Below are 20,039 nucleotides of genomic sequence, written 5' to 3' on the forward strand. Positions count from 1 at the left end.
TGATTAATTAAAAAAGAACTTACAAATAAGTGGTTATAAATTATTATTATTATTATTATTATTATTATTATTATTATTATTATTATTATTATTATTATTATTATTATAATTACTATTCAAAAAGAATACTCATTATGGTCATGTTTGGTAATTGGCTTTTTAATGGATTTTTGGTTAGCTTTTGGCTTTTGACTTTTTTAAGTGGTCAAACAGCCAAAAAATGTGTTTGGTAATTGGCTTTTTAGTCAGCGAAAAAGCTGGCTTTTAAGCCAAAATGAAAAAGCTGCTTTTAGTAGCTTTTTTGTTGGCTTTTGGCTTGTTGGCCCACAAATTATCTAATAAACAGCCAACAACCAACAATTAATTTACCAAACACTTTTACAAACAGACAACTTAAACAACCAATTTCAAAAGCCATTATAAACAGCCAAACATTCCAGCTGGTCAAACAAGCCAAGTGAACCAGCCAACAACAAACCGCCAACAGTCATTTGCCAAACAAGGCCTTTTTCATTTATATTTCCAGAATAAACTGCAACAAAGGGTTTCCAGAAGGAGCAGGTTATTATGAGTTCATCCTTTCTTTTCCGGCGGTTTAATACTTAGCTTCTACAGTATTATTTTGTGTGTTTTGACTAGTTTTGTTTATTTTATTTTTATTTATTATTCGATAAACAAGTTATGATAACTTCAAATACGATAACTTTAATAAAATAAGTTCAAATAAAGGTTAATAAGTTTAAATGTTAAATTAATAATAAAATAAGTTTAGATAAATAGATATAAGAGTGTTATATTTTTCAGATTATTAATAAACTTATTTTAGTTATAATTTTTAGTTGGATAACATTTATCATAACTTATTATTTCGAACTGAACTTATCTGAATTTATTACAGTTGAACAAAGTAAAACATGCCCTAATCAAGTAAGTAAAATTAAACAATAGACAACAATGATGTTGGGTAGATCTCAAATCATGGGTATGTATCACCCCAAAGGCCCCAATATATGCATAATGTAAATTAATGTTTGCAATCTCTATTATAATCTATAAATCTAATATGATCACCATTTTTTCCTCCCATTTATTTATATTTAAAAATATGATGCATTGGTCTCTACAACAAATGCATGCATGTTATTCCAATAAAATAGGAAGAAATTGAACCATAGAGTTTAAGTCTTGGTCTATGTATGCCTAAATGAGGTGTCATATCCCATTCCAAAAAAAAAAAAAAAAAGAAGAAAAAGAAAAATAAGGAGGTTTCATATTGTGAAAATTGTAGGTAAGAAAAAATATAATCATATTTTTAAATTTATCTCAATGTTTATATTTTTTTTAATCAAATAATTTGATATATTTAAAATTAAACATGTGTATTGTTATGCATAAATAACTACAGTACTCCGTAGATTATAAAATAAGCAAGTCTTTTTAGTTTGTTCTATCACATATATACATGTCTACACGCTTTCAAAGAGAGTTGATTCAAATGGGAAAAAATGTTGGTTGTTTTTGGTGCAAAGGGAATAGGGAAAAAAACGTTAGTGGGCGATGGATAAATTTGTACTCTTAAGTCTTAAGAGCTCATTTAATTTATGACTAATCAAATTTGTACTCTTAAGTTACATTACAAATTTAATGTTTCCTCCTATTTTGGTGCTAAATTAATTCACACATGTTTATTTATATATGAACATATTTACGTAGCCACGTGTAAAACCTGGAGTCTCGGATAAGGCTTATTTCATATGCATGTGAGAAGCATATAAATGAACATATATAATCAAAAGTATAGGACGATTATGAAGGTAAGTAGTTAAATGAAAATGAATATTTATTGTATATATGTTAATATATAGGAAGATATATTCTCTAAGCAATATAATCAATAGTTTAATTATTACCAAATAGAATATGTTATTATTATAAAAAGTTCTTATTTTCTAAAATGCAACTTGATAAATTTATAAAACTTGTCACGGCTAGAACTTTCCCAATATCATAGATTTAAAGTGTGTTTCGTATTTACTACCTTTGTTACAGGTTATGTGCAATGATTAAACATTTTTTCTCTCTACTTTATGTCAAATCGTTGCACATAACCTGTAACGAACATAGTATTTAAAATATACATTAAATAACAATATTAAAAAGGGACCAAGAGAGGAATTATGAACCACATACATTTGCAATAAGAAGACATAAGGCCCATGACATTGAACACTAAATATTGTGAGAAGAATATTGGCTTAAGCATCATTGATGTTATACTGACTTTACGACTTGTTTGGTACTCGTAGTTGGTTATCAACAGTGGTTATGACAGTTTTTTTTTTTTTTTTTTTTTTTTTTTTTTTTGACAATGAGAACATCATAAATAAAGGCAAATTACAACCTAAGAGATCTAAAACAAGAAATTAAAAACAACAAAACCCACTTAACTAAACCAGTAGAGGGATAGAGAAATGAATGAATACACCCATGTGCATCATACCAAACATCTCGGAGCCCAGATAACCAAAAGGTTCTTACCAAAACCTTGTATCTATCCTTCTCCAAGGTTGTGGTTATGACAGTTAATTTACATGTGAAATGGCTAACAAAGTAACATCTTTATATTCATAGTTTTGCAATATAAATGGCCACTATTATCATCCAATACCACTCCCTGTTATCTAGTAATGCATGAAAATGAAGATTTGTGAAGAAAAATAGAGAATCTCAAAATCATATCCATAAATTTATCTTACGACATACTTCCTCCGTTTCTATTTAGTTGACGCGTTTGATTTAGGCACATATATTAAGGAGAGGAGAGAGAAAATGAAAAAATAAGTGGGGTACCTTGTAAATGCAAGGTAAAAAATTTACCCAAAAAAGGAAACGTGTCAACTAAAAAAAACTTCCTAACAAGAAATACGTGTCAACTAAAAAAACGGAGGTGGTACAAATTTATATATCAATCGACAATCTCATTAATACCATTTCTTTGCACATACCAAAAAAATTCTATATAATTAATTACTATCTTCGTCAGTTTTTTAATTATTTGCAACATTAGATATTTTCTAAAAAATGTCAAATCGCTGCAAATAATAAGAAACAGATTTAGGTCCTGTTCTCTTCCGTTAAAATTCATTTCAGTTCAGTTCAGTTCAGCTCAGCTTGGTTCAGTTCAGTTCAGTTAAGTTCAGTTCAGTCCAGCTCTTAATTTACGTCTAATGATATTGCTAATGATATAAAGCCAAATTTCATTCTTTTAAGCTCTTATTACAACAACAACAACAACAACAACAACAACAACAACAACAACAACAACAACAACAACAACAACAACAACAACAACAACAACAACAACAACAACAACAACAACAACAATAATAATAATAATAATAAAAATAATAATAATAATAATAATAATCAATAATAATAATAATAATAATAATCAATAAATAATAATAATAACAATAACAATAATAATTGAAATAATAATACTAATAATAATAATCAATAAATAATAATAATAATAATCATCAATAAATAATAATAATAACAATAATAATAATAATAATAATAATCAATAAATAATAATAATAATAATCAATAATTAATAATAATCATAATAATAATAATATTAATAATAATATGTACATTTGTATATACACATATGTATAGTAATAAATAATCAATAAATAATCAAAGATCACTAAGGGCATGTTCTCTTCCGTTGAAATTCAGTTCAGTGCAGTTTAGTTCAGCTCTTAATTTACGTCTAATGATATTGCTAATGATATAAAGCCAAATTTCATTCTTTTAAGCTCTTATTACAACGACAACAACAACAACAACAACAACAACAACAACAACAACAACAATAATAACAATAATAATATTAACAACAATAATAATAATAATAATAATCAATAAGTAATAAATAATAATAATAATAATCATCAATAAATAATAATAATAATAATAATAATAACAATAATAATTGAAATAATAATACTAATAATAATAATCAATAAATAATAATAATAATCATCAATAAATAATAATAATAATCATCAATAATTAATAATAATAATAATGTTATTATTATTATTATTATTATTATTATGTACATTTGTATATACACATATGTATAGTAATAAATAATCAATAAATAATCAAAGATCACTAATCCGAATTTAAAAATCACTAATTAATAAGTTCAGTTCAGTTCAGTTTAGTTCAGCTGAGTTCAATCAATCGGAACAGGCCCTAATCCGTAGTTAAAAATCACTAATTAATAAGTTCAGTTCAGTTCAATCAATCGGAATAGGCCCTTATAGTGTTTTTCTTGGCAAGTGCGTTTTACCTCAGCAAATAGACAATTCAAAGTTTTTTCTGCAGACTTTTTTCTCCACATTTTCTGGTAATCAAGAGGTACATCAGTTGAGCCAAAGAACAAGTAACAAGTGTCACAAATATAAATAAGATAATTGGAAATAAACTTTGTGTAATTCAGCAGTTAGACACATCATATAATATGCAATGTGTTCATACTGAATTTTCCAGTAATTTCTTCTTTAAATCATACCGATATGAATGGTTGTTATTTTGCAATTACAATTTGCAACAGTAGTGTATACTTTCTCTTGGACTGTAGATATTCGCTTATTATTTGTATTTATAAGTCAAAAACTACTCAAAAGTCACCTGAAATAGTCCCAATTTTATTTTGTGGGTAGACTTCGTATTGATTGAGATGTACAGGAATCAAATGTGTGATAATTAAATTGGGACGAAGGCACTAATGTTCAAAAGGTGAAAAGGATATCCAATGTCATAGCATGCACGGAAATTTAATTACTCCTTCAATTCCATAGTCTCTTATGGACAACTTTTAGTCCCTAAATGTTCACTTTATTTGCTTTTTCCAGCAACTATTAATATTAATTTTTTTATCAAAATTCTCTTCAATTTGCAACAATATTTGTGCAAATTTAACTTTTTCATGTAAATTTTGTTTTCCCATTTACTTTTATTACTCTCTCTCTACTTTTTTACATATCCAATTTCAATTTATTTTTTTAATATACTTTAACTATTCTTTTTTGTGTTTATTAATTCCCGTGAAAAATGTCCATAATGGACTATCAAAAGAAGACAGAGGGAGTATAAATTCTTAAAGAGATCGGTAATTAGTTGGAACTATTGAACTAGTTTGTGTTTTGGACGATGCCCCAAATTGCTAGTTTGTATTTTGTACTTCTTTAATGTGATAATTATGTTCAACTATTTGTATAGCTAGTGTATGATCTAGGCGTTGCGTCGGATAATTTTTTTTTTTTTTAACCTCATATGTATTTATTTTTTAATCTTATAAACAATAAATTAAATGACCTCTAATCTAAAAGAAATATATAATGTTAATGGTGTGAAATTTTAAACTAATAAAAGTTGGTTGAGAACTTGAGATGGTAAGTGTATAACTTTTATTGGTTAGTGGTTGCGGGTTCGAATTTAGATCAATCAATGGTTGAATTTATGCGTTAATAAACATAATAAAATTAAAATTAAAAAAAAAAAAAAAAAGAAAGTATTGTACTGTAATAAACAAGGTAAAGCCGTTACAAACTTTAAGTAGCAATTTTTCCTCCGAATCTACTTGCATAGTTGCATATTAATCCTAACTTCCTAAGTGAACTCAAATAATTAGGGCATGTTCACTTTAGCTTTAGTTCGGTTCAATTCAGTTTAATTCAGCTCCTAATTTCCTTTTCTCATAAAATATTCACTTCAGTTCGGTTCAATTCAGTTCAGTTCAACTCCTAATTTCCTTTTCTCATAAAATATTCACTCCATCTCAGTTCAGTTCAGTTCAGTTCAGTTCGGTTCATCTCAGCTTAGTAAATGTGAACACGCTTTTTAGGATAAATTTGATATCAAAATAAAACAAGAAAAATAGAGTATACTACCTCCGATTTTTTTTTCTTTTTCAGTTGTAACTTTAGAATATTTTATATCTTACAAATAATACGTCAAAGTTGCAACTAAAAAATCGGAGGTACACAGGTACTTTGTAGAACATTATTTGTGAACATTTTTCCATAAATCACTTTAATAAATGACATTTTTCTTGTCAACTACAATATGTCACATGTTGGTTACTTTGCGAGAAACTATTGTTTTAGGGTGGCAAAGTTTATTACTTTCTAGTTTATTACTTCGTATGTTTCATTTATAAGAGGAATCAATTAAGTTGAGCAAAAGATTCCTCGGCCCCTAACTTTAAGTAGCTAAACTTCTAATAATACCAAATCACACTCAAATTTGAACTAGGTTATTGTTACTTTTCCATCCACCTTCATCATTAATCATTACACCAAATGTAATTATGTTGTTTAATGTTTCATTAATTATATACTTGTAATTGGAAAGGGAAAAGGAAAGGGTAATGACTACTTATGACCAAAAGCAACGGCCATTTTTTTAATGGAGTAGTATGCAATTGAACATTAGACAAATGGGCAAATTGGTTCGCCGAGGGAAAAATTAAGTGACCAATTCTCATAGATATTAAAAGAGTGTCCTAAAAAAGTTTTGAGCTTGGATGTAGTTGGAAATCTCACTTAGGTCGGCCATGTTTTTTATTTTTAAAAAATTAATACTCACTCAATCCTTAAAAGACGATGTAAGAAAATCCTTAAAAAATTCAATGTAATGAATATTCTAAGCACAACAGCTATAAAACAGCTCAATATGGATTAGTCAATAGTCATAGACTCTGAAAATCATTTGCTATGGAACTTAACTTCAATTTATCAGTATTTGAATAACAGATTTTCTCATTCAGCATTATAAGACTATCTATTTATACTTCTCTGACTGTGATCCTTTGGACATAAGTCTGACTAAACTCGATTAATCACTTTCAGTTTCGTAAGTTGCCTCTTCTGCCTCCTCGAGGGATACTGGCTTTGAATCGCCTTTGAATTGATTAATCACCAAAACAGAAGCATTTGTTGAGATCTCTTGAGAGGTCAACAATGCACCAACTGGACCTAATTCAGGGGAGTTTCGCTTTACAGTAAGACCCAAAGTTGCAGCAACCAAGCCTTCTGGTGATCTTCCTACCAAAACCATTGTACAACGGCTACATTCCTTGATTATGCTGACAGTATCAGAATTTTCTGTTACTACTCTTTCCTCGTACCTGACTGAACCACCATCGGACACTTTTTGCTTAACAGCATTGATGGCCTCTTCGTCAGATGCCCTTGAGTCACCCTTGTTTCCGGTGCTACTACTATCAATAATATCGAGTGCCACTATTTCACCTTTCCCCATGTTTTGGTCTGCTCTGAAGTGGACTATCCTCAGGGTAATCCCAGGATGCTCTGACATCCGTAGACCCAGAGCCAATGCTTCACGGTCATCAGGTCCGCCAAAAAAATAAACACTGATGGTGGAGTCAACATTGCTTGCTGCTACATGGGAAGATCCACCAAACCCGCGATCTACTAGAATACCAACTGAGCAAGGAGCATGTTGGAGCACCTTCTTGTTCACCAATCTATACTCCTGTCGTGTGGCTTCTAATGATCCGTCAACCCTTTGGTGTTTGTGGAAGGGAAGGATAACGAGAGCAGTCCTTTTGTTCTCAGCACTAGCACATATGTCTTCATGCATGTCAGGGAAGTGAGAGATAGCTGTCATGGGCCTGATTTGAACCCGGCTGAGCTGCCCATATGCCTCAAAAGCCACCTCAACTTGGTTTGAGTCTGACTTCATTGTCTTATTCCAGAAGGGAAGCCCATTATTCCTGGCTTTGTGAATCATTCGAATTGCAGAAGATCTTTCAGAAAGCTCCATGAGATGCATCGCGTAGACTGTGAGCCCTTGCTTCTTCTCTGTTCCTCTCAAAGCTTCAATCAAGTTTATCATTGTTGGAATGTTCCCTCCGCTGTGGAAACATGCCATAATTCGGAGTTGGGAACTGGAGTCTTTTCTTTGGACTGTCCTCAGCTTATAAGCGCGTCTTCTCTTAGCTGGTTTATACACTGCTGTCACAATTGGTGTTGTCATGAAAGTGGTGACTAGGGCCATAAGAACCATTATTGCAAAAGTTTGATCATTCAACACCTAAAAGGATCAAGTAAAGAGTTAGATAAAAAAAATTACTATAAGATAAGCAATTATAACTAATACTGGTTTAAGTTATTAGTACCTTTCGATCTTTACCAATATTCAGGACAATCAACTCCACCAAACCTTTGCTGTTCATTAAAAACCCAAGAGCAATAGCCTCGTTGACAGGTATTTTACAGAGGCGAGATACAATATAAGTCCCAACAACCTTGCCAAAACAGGCAGTTAGTATAACAAGCATTAGTAGCCCCCATGACTGAGCCCCTTGAATGGTGGCCACATTTGTTTTAAGACCACTCGAAACAAAGTACAGAGGAAGCAGGAGGCCAGACACAAGATCCTCAACCTTTTCTATCAAGGCATTGGCAAGAGGCCCTTCCTTCGGCGCTAGAATCCCAAGAACAAATGCACCGAAAAGGGCATGGATTCCAATAGTATCGGTCACAAAACCAGCAGCCAAGACTGCAGCTAATGTGGCACAAATGAAAAGCTCATCCACTGGCTCACCATCAGGGCAATGCCGATTCATCCACTTAAAGATGTGAGGGACTATAAGAATGCACAAACAAACAAAAGCTACACCGCACAAAAATACCCACAAGGTAATAAGAGGAGATTTGCCTGAGCTTGAAAGAGCAATGGCTAGAGCAAGGAGAATCCAGGCTGCCACATCATTTACTGCAGCTGCTGACATAGCCATACGTCCCACATCAGTGGTTAGGAGCTTAAGCTCAGCTAAGATACGAGCTAAGACAGGAAATGCTGTGATAGAGAGGGCAACCCCCATGAATACAAGGAAGGGTCCTTGGCTTACGCCTTTTGAAATGGTTGCCCTAAGGATAAATGATGTACCGATCCCCATCACAAACGGCAATGTGATGCCTGCAAGAGCAATACTCATGGTTTTCTTTCCTGTTTGGCGTAATGCTTTTAAATCCAATTCTAAACCCACAAGGAACAGAAAGAAGATGAGCCCGAGATTGGCAAGTGTGTCCAACACTGTAAGACTCTTGGGAGGAAATACTGCATGCAGGAACTTTGTGTTACGACCAATAGCAGATGGGCCTAGTAAGATTCCTCCCTGTTAAAGCAACAGAAACAGGACATTCAAAAGTCAAAGTCGGGGTCAAGATTAAACTTGGAATAATTTTAATTTTTAGGAAATTATTATCTAATATTATTGATACATATATTTAATTCACATCTCTAGAACAAATTACATCTTCAGCAACATAATTTCTTGGTAGCTGACCCAGGTAGCACAATGGAAATGATCAATAGGTCATACATTTACATCAAAATAGTATAACAATTTAGTTCATTATATAGCTAACCTAAGTTGCAACAAACTCATACTTTGGAAAAGAAAATGTACGGGTTGGAAGATGCTAACATCTAAAGTCATTTAAATAAATATGTACTTTAAGTAAATACAATTATACTTGTAAATTTTTATCATACTTATTTCTGAATTTAATCAACTAAAGAAAGCTAAGTATTAGTTAAGCACATCACCTCATCTCTTCAGACTTATGGAGTATTCCACACAATCATTAGACAAAACAAAAACATGAATGGTTATTTATAAGAAAATAGGTAAAGGACTTCGATCACCAAATCATTTAATAGTCGGTAATAAATAATGGTAACCATAACAAATTTTCATCCCCAATCATATGTTTGAGGATGTTTTGGACTTTCTGTCAATAATTATGCAATCGCATCTAGTATTTCTTATCTAATGTAATGGAGTAAATGGACAGTTAAAACACCTAGTATAGGTTGAGTGACAATAAACTATTCATTACGCATTCATCTGTAATTACTAATTAGTTAAGTTGTGCTTTCAACTTTTCTCGAGTTCCTCAGCAATACTGCCAGATGTTAGTATAAAAAACTGCTCATGCTTTTAGCAGTTTGAGGAAGACAATTCAGAATGTTCCAATAATAGCAAAATTTAATCATAAAAGGTACTACTCTAAGCTTTGACATTTAATTGCTCTTTCTTCATTATAGTTTTATAGAGGACTTTCCGAGATTACGAGTAATTAACATGAAAAACAATTGAATAAATACAACAAAAGCCTCTCATGTGCCACAGATGCTTAACCAACAAAACTCTTTCTTCTAAAATATATATGCCTTGTACAATGTAAGGCTAATTTGGCATTCATGATAAACATGTGCATATCCAAATGTCAAACTATGATTATTTTCCATATTTTGGATCCAATCTAAAGTGTTAATACTCAAAGTATTGAGGACTAGACCAAAAAAAGTTCAAGTATAAAACGACTCAACCAATATCATCATCTAAAATCAAAAGTGTCAGCAAATAATGTTAAGCTACTCAATTCTTAGTTGATATGAAGATGTCTGCTAAGGTGAAATAGCTAAGAAATAGATACTTACAATAACCTCAGCGATCACACGAGGCTGCCTCAAAGGTCTAAGCAAGAAAGCCAAGGTACGAGTGAGGACGAGAACAAGGATTATTTGTATGATAAGAAGGGGGAGAGCAAAATCAAGAGGATTTTCTCCTTGGAAGATTCCGGTAGAGGTAGCCTGCATCGGCTTTGGACAAGCAGTAACATTTACAGCCATGTTGAGATGGAATTATGATGTGAACAAGGTACAAAACCAGCAAAATCTCTCTTTAGTGCCCTGTTTTCATGAATGTAGAACATTTTGTCAGACAAATATCCATGCACAATCATATATAAAGTGCACTTCTTAAACAAAAACTTATTTGCATTTCTAGTTAAGCAACTAAAAGGAGCCGAATTGTCTTAAATACGTATATGTTACAATGTCTACACTTTGAATTTTTGTTTACATATTACTCGTAACATTTTGAGTTTATAAGCTTCTAAAAGTCCGGGAAATTAAAAATGGAAGAAAAAAGTTCAAAGCAATACTTGTATTATGCACGAGAAACCAGATAGCAGACTAACACTTGTTAATCCAACATGATGCTATTGTTTATGCATATGAATAGTCAAAACAATGAAACATCACACAGTAATTTACCACAAATTTGTCCAATTAGAAATTCAAAATAGTCTAATAATATGAATGAATCATTGCTTTTTCTTTGAAGGATAGCATTCAATTAATCTACGTGTTACGGAGTACATGCTTAGCATTTGTTGATTGCCTTACCACATCAAGAATATTTTACACACATTGACAGCTAAGATTTCATTCACATTTCACATTTTCCATCAAAAGAAAGAAAATATTTCATTCACAGTAGAAAAATCAACTTTGCTCTCTTTCCTTTTTAAAGATTCAAAAGGCATACCTCAATACATAATCTATACCAACATAAAATAAATATACAAGTGGGTTCAAAAAAAAAAATACAAGTAGTAAATAAATAAATAAATACTCCAAAAAGTCCAATATACGAAGAGAGCTGTCTAAAACGAAAATTTTGACATTTCAAAATCAGTAGGCTTAATTTTCTTTTTCTTTTTTTTTAATTTATTTTTATATGCACTCGGGTGTACCGGCGTTAGAGGGTTAATGCACTTATAGATAAATGAGGACAATTAATTGAATGTTTAGAGTCGAGATAAATTTTCAAGTTGTTCCCAAGGCTCGAGATTAAATTTTGTAACAGTTTTTTTTTCTTTTTTTTTTTTTTTTTTTTTTGTTTACGCAAATTGATGTAAGTTTTTATCGACATTTTTTACCGCAAACATCTTTAGGATCACATTATCAAAAATATACGAATACTCCATGAAAATTTTATCAAAATATACCTATCGTTTTTTTATACCTTTTGAAAATTAAATATTCTATTATCCCAAATTTAATGAAAAAAAAAAAAAAAAAAAGTTGCACGCAATTTTAAGAAGGTCCTAAAAACATGGGATTGTATTTGTATTTATTCATTCATAACTAAGTGTAAAGTTGGATTACTCCAATATAGGCTGAAACTTATTTAAAATAATTCATGTGAAATTTAACATTCGAATTAAATAAAAAACTTGATTTTCAATGAATCAGGAAAACTTAATTATTACGGAAGAAAAATTGCAACAAAATAATAATTAAAAAAAAAAAAGTGCGACAAAAACACGTACTACATTATATAAATTCAAGCACAATTGCAAGATTATCAAAGAATTGAAAAAACAGAACAATTTCAAAGAAAAAAGAAAAAGAAAGAGACGAAAGTTTACCAGGAGAAATTGGTGATGTAATTCAATTAGCATCCATGAAAGTTGTAAATTTTTGTTTTGAAGCTTTCTGTAAAGTGTGATTAAGAGAGAGAGAGAGAGAGAGAGAGAGAGAGAGAGAGAGAGTAAAATTAAATCAAGAGTCAAACACTGAAATTAAGAAATAGAGATTCATTTATATAGAACTTGTTTATACGAAAAAGACGGTTTTGCCACTATTACCGTTTTTTTTATTTATTTCTGATGTTATCTTTTTTTGGAAATTACTCTGTATAATTATATCAGGAGTAGGACTACATGTTTATGAAATTACTCGGTAATTTTTTGTTTTGTTTTTTTTTTTTTTTTTTTGAGGGGAATTTTTATTTTATTTTATTATTATTTTTTTTAATATGAAATTACTCGGTAATTATGTAACTCTAGTCTCCAATTAGGCAATTACTCTGTGTCAAAAAAAAAAAAAAAATTAGGCAATTACTCGGTAACTACTCTGATTGGAGAATAAAAAAACGGAAATTTCACCAAATGTCACTGAGCAATTTAAAAATTTACCAAATGCCATCGGACTTTTCAGAATTCACCAAATGCCACCCAATTTTTAAAAAATTCACCCAATGCCATTAATGACCAACGGCCGTTAACTCCGTTAGTATTTAGGGGTTAATCATGACACGTGTCATGACATAATTGGACCATTTATCTTAATTCATAAAAATTAAAAAAAAAACAAAAAATAAAAAAATATCTCCAAAATTTTCCCAGCCACCCCGACCACCGCCAAACACTAACCCCTCCCCTCATCTCGCCGGAAAACGGCCGGTCACCACCGAAACCACCAACAATCGGTCGGCCGACCATGTAGCTCCCCACCTAACCCACCGCCGAACCCCAAAACCACCCACGCTGCTCGTCCTGACCCCAAAAACCACCTACACATCCGCCCCGACCCCAAAAACCACCCGTGAAAAGCCCCTCCTCCCTTTCCCCACCCTCAAAATCGGTCGTTTCGACGGTGGGAGAAGGGAGGAGGGGCTTTTTACTGGTGGTTATTAGGGTCGGGGCGGTTGTGTGGGTGGTTTTTGGGGTGGGTGATGCTCGCTCGTGTTTGCGGTTTTATGGGGTCGGGGCAGTTTGTGAGGGAGGTTTTGGGGGTCGGCGGTAGATCAGGTGGGGAGCTACATGGTCGGCCGGCCGATTGTTGGTGGTTTCGGTGGTGACCGACCGTTTTCCGGTGAGATGAGGGGAGGGTTAGGGTTTGGCGGTGGTCGGGGTGGCTGGGAAAATTTTGAGGTTTTTTTTTTTTTTATTTTTTGTTTTTTTTTTATTTTTTGTATTTTTTTTTAACCTTTTTTGTATTTTTTTTAATTTTTATGAATTAAGATAAATGGTCCAATTATGTCATGACTAACCCCTAATTACTAACGGAGTTAACGGTCGTTGGTCATTAATGGCACTGGGTGAATTTTTTAAAAACTGGGTGACATTTGGTGAATTCTGAAAAGTCCGATGGCATTTGGTAAATTTTTAAATTGCTCAGTGGCATTTGGTGAAATAGCCGTAAAAAAAAATACGAAGTAAATAAAATAAAATAAAAACACAACAATTATATTATTTCATATGGAGTACTATATATTACCATCCACATTGGATTATTTGGATGTTTTATTACAAAGTACAAACTATTAATTTTTCCTAAGCTTAAAAAGTTAAAACTACTAATGAGTTAGCGTCTTTAAATAAGTGAAATGCTAAATATCGTCGTCCAAATTTATTGTCACCGCCATCATTTCGAGCAAGCTGACAATTTTGCCCTTACTAAACCCAAACCCATTTTTCACTCTCCGCAAACATCAACCACTCACCTTTTTTACCATACAACCTCCACAACCACATATTTGGGGTTTACTGGGAAGCAATTGGCGGCGAGCTCAGGCAGTGGCGGTAGCGCGATCTGAGGCGGTGGAGGCGGCATAGACTTAGACAGCGGTGGTGCGACAACTATGGCGGAATGGGTGGAAAGGAGGTAAGTAATTTCCGATTTTTTTTTTCTTTTTTTTTTATGAAATAAGTGGCCGGTAACCGGAGGTGAAAACCGGTTGCCAACACCGGTAACCGGCGACCAAATTCGATTGACCGTAGCTGGTAATTGATTTTCACCTTCGGCTATCGGTGTAGTGGGCAACCGGTTTTCACCTTTGGTTACCAGCCACACTATATTTTAATTTTTTTAAAAGAAAATTGAGCAAATTTTGAATTAGGCTCCAATTACCGTCCATGGTAATCGGTTTTGGCCTCCGGTTACCGTGGACGGTAGCCGATTTTGACCTCCGCTTGACCATGGTAAGTGGAGCCCAAAACCGATTAACGTCCACGGTATCCGAAGGTCAACACCTGTAACCCCGGTTGACCCCTGATTCTTTTTTTATAGAGTCACCTTGATCACCATCCATTTCTCGTCGACTTTCACCGTTGTTGTGGATGTCCAGTGTAGAAGGTGGTGGTTGATACGGTTGTGGTTGATGGAATAATGGTAGAGAATGAAAATGGAAAATAAAAAAGTTAGTAAGGACAAGATTATCAATTTACTTGAAATAATGGCAGTGACGATAAATTTGAAGGTTAACACACCCTTAAATAATGAACCTTTACCAATTACCACTTATGGTATTACCGTATTAGGACTATTAGCGGTTTGTTAATTAAAAATGGTTCAATTAACATATGAAACTATTTTTACTCTAGTTAAATAAGTACTCCGTATAATATTACAAACCCCATTAGCACTTTTATCATAAAACCACTATTGTTGTAATAAGTACTCCATTACTTGTGTCCACAAAAAACAAAATATAAAAAACAATTATTTGTTTTAGTAGCTTTATATCAACTAAAACCTTTACCATTATTAGCGGTTTTACTTCATTATTTAGCATTATTTTTGGAAATCGCTGTAATACCACTTCAAATTTTATTGATTAGCATCATAAAACAAATATATTCACTAGTACTCTCTCCCTTTCTTAATACAAAGTCTCTTTCTAGTATTTATTGCTCACATAATAAAGAGAAACATAATAAAGATAAAAGGGCTTTTAACTTAGAGACAGAGAAAGTAATTTTATCATAAAACCAAAATCAAAATTATTGTTTTATTACCACTCTCCCATCATTGTTTTATTACCACTTAACATCATTGTTTTTCATAACGTAGTAGATTAGACGATTAGTACAAGTAGAAGATTTTTAAACTTGGTATGGGAAAATATGCACCCTCCCGGTTATTGTTTTATTACCACTCTCCCATCATTGTTTTTCTATCTTCAGCCAAAATTCTTAGTTTCTTACACAAGCTAACAGATTGTGAGACGGTCTCTTAATAACTTGTGCAATAGGATGTAAAGTCCCCACAAAGTCTAAAACTCTAAAAGTATTCAGTCAAATCAAAATCACAGTCATGTTCTCTTTACTAAAATTAACCTAAATACGAAGTATATGTTTAACAATTTAACCTAAACTAGTTTTTGGCTCGTTCAATGAACGGGTTGTTACTTGGGTTAATTATTTTCATATGTAGGTATGCTTTTATACGAAGCAATTGTTTCATTTCTAAAACTTAAAAGAAAAAAAAAAGTTAGGGTAAAATTGTGAAAGAAGATGAAGGAATTTAGTTAGATATATACATGAAGATTGTGGGATATGAAATGACATATCAAATTATATTTAAATTGTAGGAGATGAAAAGACAATTTTTATTATATTTCATATGTTTGTGTAATGTGTACTAATTGATTGAACTTTATTTTATTATGGTGAAAATGAAACACTTTATTTTCTTACTTGAACTAGCTTTTTGGCCCGTTCAATGCACGGATATTACTTGGGTTAATTATTTTCATATGTAGGAAAATTGTTTCATTTCTAAAAAAAAAGAAAAAAAAAAAAGAAAAAAAAAGGGTAGAACTATGAAAGAAGATGAAGGAAATTAGTTATTAGATATATACACGTGAAGATTGTGGGATATAAAATGGGGAATTTTGTGTAGAACTACCTTAAAGATAGGGTCATTTGTGAACAACTACCCATTTTTTTTTATTTGTTTAGAACTACTTGCAAGTTTGGAAAAGTTTGGGTAGCACCACCCATTAACGTTTTTCGTCCCATCAAAACGTTATTTTGGCCCAATTTTTTACTTTTTTCAATTACAATGGTCAATTAATGTTAAAATAAGCAAAAAATCCAATTCAATTAAACCCCCAAACCATATAAATTAAAATCCCCAAATAATACTACACTCATGAACCCTAAAATAAATTATGATTAAAACCTTAATTAGGTTAATTAAGGCTTTGTTTAGTTTAATATTAGTAAAGGAAAAGAAGAGAAAGGATGGGAAGGGAAAAGAAATGAAAAGAAGGGAAAAGAAGGTGATTTTATTTTCTAATATTTGGTTGATGAAAGGAAATGAAAGAAAGAGAAAGGAAATTACTTTTACTTTTCTCTTTCCAATCAAATTCCTCCAATTTTGGGAGGAAAGGAAAGCCAAAATTTTGTTAAGAGACTTTCCTCCCACTTCCTTTCCTTTCCTTTAGATTTTTATGTCATTTATTCAACCAAACATGGGAATATGATTAAAACAATTTCCTTTCTTTTCCTTTCCATCCAAATCCCTTTAACCAAAAAGGACCTAAGGTAAATTAAAACCTTTATACAAAGGAAAAATTGATTCTAATAATCGCACCTTTCCCCGGTTTACTTTTAATAATCCCACCTTTAGATTATTATTTAATAATCCCACCTTTATAGAGGATCTTCTTCTATTGGTCCCTAACTTATTGGTAACCAGTTTAATAAGTTAAGATGACACATGTCATTTTATAATTGGTTAAAAAATAAAAAATTAAAAACTAAAACAAAAAAAAAACCACCACCTATCATCAGCCACCCCATACCCACCGTGAACCCTTCATCCTTACCTTAGCACCACCAAAAACCGGCCGGAAGCCACCCTTAACCCCCAAAAACGGCCAGTCGAAACCACCCAATACCGAAAAACACCCCTCTGACCAAAAGCCACTCCCGAAATCACCATAACCACCACAACTACTACCTTGAAACCGCCGAAATCCACCAGAAAACCGCCGAAAAACCCTCGAAACTGCTACCTAAATTCGAACTCACCCCTTATTCACCATTTCTCCCTCCTCACTCTCGCCTTACTCCGCGCCGCTCTTGCTATTCCAACTGCCTGTGTTTGATCTGGGTTCGAAACTTCAAATCGAATTAATTTGGGTAATTTCGTTGGGTTTTTGGTGGTTTTGGGTAGGGGTTTCGGGTTTAGGGGCGCTTTTTGGTGATGGTGTCGAGATTCGTAGTCGGGGGAGGTGACTAGCCGGGGAGTGTGGCTTGGTTGTCGGCGAGGCAAGGGGAAGGGGGTTGTCGTCGGCAGTAGGTTGATGGCAGTGGGTTTGATTTTTTTTTTTTTAAATCGATTTTTAGTTTTTTTTAAAAAAATTTTGACCAATCATTAATTAACACATGTCACTCAAATTTAAAAACAAAAAAAAATTTACTTAATGTACAGGTTAACGATCATAAGGACCAATAGAAGAAGATCCTCTATAAAGGTGGGATTATTAAATAATAATCTAAAGGTGGGATTATTAAAAGTAAAGCAGTGAAAGGTGAAATTATTATAATCAATTTTTCCTTATATAAATTGGGAGAGTTAATTGGGTGACAAAAGTTAAAAAAGTGAGCTCCGATAACGTCTTAATTGGACGAAAAATGTTAATGGATAGTGCTGCCCAAATGTTTTCAAACTTGTGGTTAGTTCTATACAAATAAAAAAGGGATTTTCTACATTAGAACCCTCTAACTTTCCGTTTTCTACGATGTGCCCCCCCTTTTTGAGAAATATACATTGTAACCTCAAAATACATTTAGCTTCTATACGGTAACGTTGCCGTTATGTTGTCGTTAACAAATTCCGTTAATGGGGCCCACTCACCACTTAATAATATTTTTTTATCGGTTTGCGTGTTGAAAATGGTTCCGTTTAAGGTTTTGGGGGCTATTTTGGTTCTAAAGGGTCCATATTGAGCTCAGATTTAGCAAAAAAATAACACAAATGCCTCGTATTGCATATTAAGTAATATCTCAAAATGCGTGTTTATGTATTTAATACGCAAAACGAGACATTTACGTCATTTTTTTTTCAAATATGAGCTCAATTTGGACCCTTAAGGGCCAAAATAGCCCCCAAAACCTTAAAAGAAACCATTTCCAACACACAAATCGATAAAAAAATATTATAAAGTGATGAGTGGGCCCCACTAACAGAATTTGTTAACGGCAAGGTTACCGTATAGAAGCTAAATGTATTTTGAGGTTACAATGTAGATTTCTCATAAAGAGGGGGCACATCGTAGAAAACAGAAAGTTAGAGGGTGATAATGTAGAAAAACCAATAAAAAGAAAATAGGTAGTTGTTCACAAATGACCCTATCTTTAGGGTAGTTCTATACAAAATTTCCTATAAAATGACATATTATTTTAAATTATATTTAAAGTCTAGGAGTTGAAAAAACAATTTTTATTATAATTTATATGTTTATGTAATGTGTATTAATTAAAACATTATTTTATTATGGTGGAAATGAAACACTTCATTTTCTTAGTTGAATTTGCATAAAGACTTAAACATAAATATTAAGTGAAATGATATGTGGCATATGGGGTGATGAGTGACTTGTGAATTGTGATGCCATGTGTCATATGAAAAATTTATGGTTTGTGTTTTTAAATACTAAGTATAGATATAGATATAGATTTGCAAGTTGTTGAATGCATAAATATTTAAACATAAATATTAAGGGAGGTGACATGTGGCATGTGCGGTAGTAAGTGACTTGTGATGCCATGTGTCATATGAAAAAATTGTGGTTAATGTTTTTAAATACTAACTATAGACTATAGATATAGACTATAGATTACTGCTTTTTCATGATCTAATTAAATATTTACAAAACTAAATTTTCCACAAAAAAAAAATAAAAATAAAAAAACACACACACACAAACACACTGTCGCACACCAAAACTGACCTTTATTGACTCTAATTTGATGTTTTGATCATTGTAAGCATTTGCATAATACGTAGTACTCCGTATTGATTTTTACTCGTTCAAATAAAGTGTATAATAAATCCAATATAGTTTAGTTGTTTGAAATAGATTACAGTAACCGATAGTTATGCATCCTGTGAGACTGACCGTTACATTCCTGTTTCTTAGGGATATCATAAAGTTCATGCTTTTTTTTTTTTTTGGTGTTTTACCCGGTTCACCTTTTGGGCTAATCCGGATTCGGGGATCAGTTCTGGGTGGTTAGGTTCCCGTCCCCTCCCAATTGTTGTTGCAAAAGTTCATGCTTTGTGTGTTTTATGTATTTATTTGTGGCCCAACTGCCCAAACAAAAGAAACAAGGTTATGTATTATGTAAGCTATATTTCAAATCTCCCACTTTTACGAAACATGCTTCAAAGAGACAAAGAGTGTCATTTACAGAGGGAGTATACGGCATATCACCTACTCCGCATTACTCCCACTGTCCCTTTATATTTGCACCATATGACTCTTAAAGCTCTTACATAAAGTGGGTCTATGGTGCAAATAAAAATGGACAGAGGCTAGAGGGAGTAGTATTCCCAAG

General features: G+C 32.4%; 1 protein-coding gene across 1 annotated transcript; it reads right to left on the reverse strand.

Moving 5' to 3' along the window:
* Positions 1-6,754: 6,754 nt before the first annotated feature.
* On the reverse strand, positions 6,755-12,904 carry LOC110722629 (cation/H(+) antiporter 18-like). The gene is made up of 4 exons (XM_021901901.1): positions 12,333-12,904; positions 10,555-10,806; positions 8,222-9,223; positions 6,755-8,136 (listed from the first exon to the last, which is right to left on the reverse strand). Exons 2-4 carry the CDS (start codon positions 10,744-10,746, stop codon positions 6,916-6,918), a joined length of 2,415 nt encoding a protein of 804 aa, XP_021757593.1. The 5' UTR covers positions 10,747-10,806; positions 12,333-12,904; the 3' UTR covers positions 6,755-6,915.
* Between the last annotated feature and the right edge of the window lie 7,135 nt (positions 12,905-20,039).

This window comes from Chenopodium quinoa, unplaced genomic scaffold, assembly GCF_001683475.1.
Source record: "Chenopodium quinoa cultivar QQ74 unplaced genomic scaffold, ASM168347v1, whole genome shotgun sequence".
NCBI lineage: Eukaryota > Viridiplantae > Streptophyta > Magnoliopsida > Caryophyllales > Amaranthaceae > Chenopodium > Chenopodium quinoa.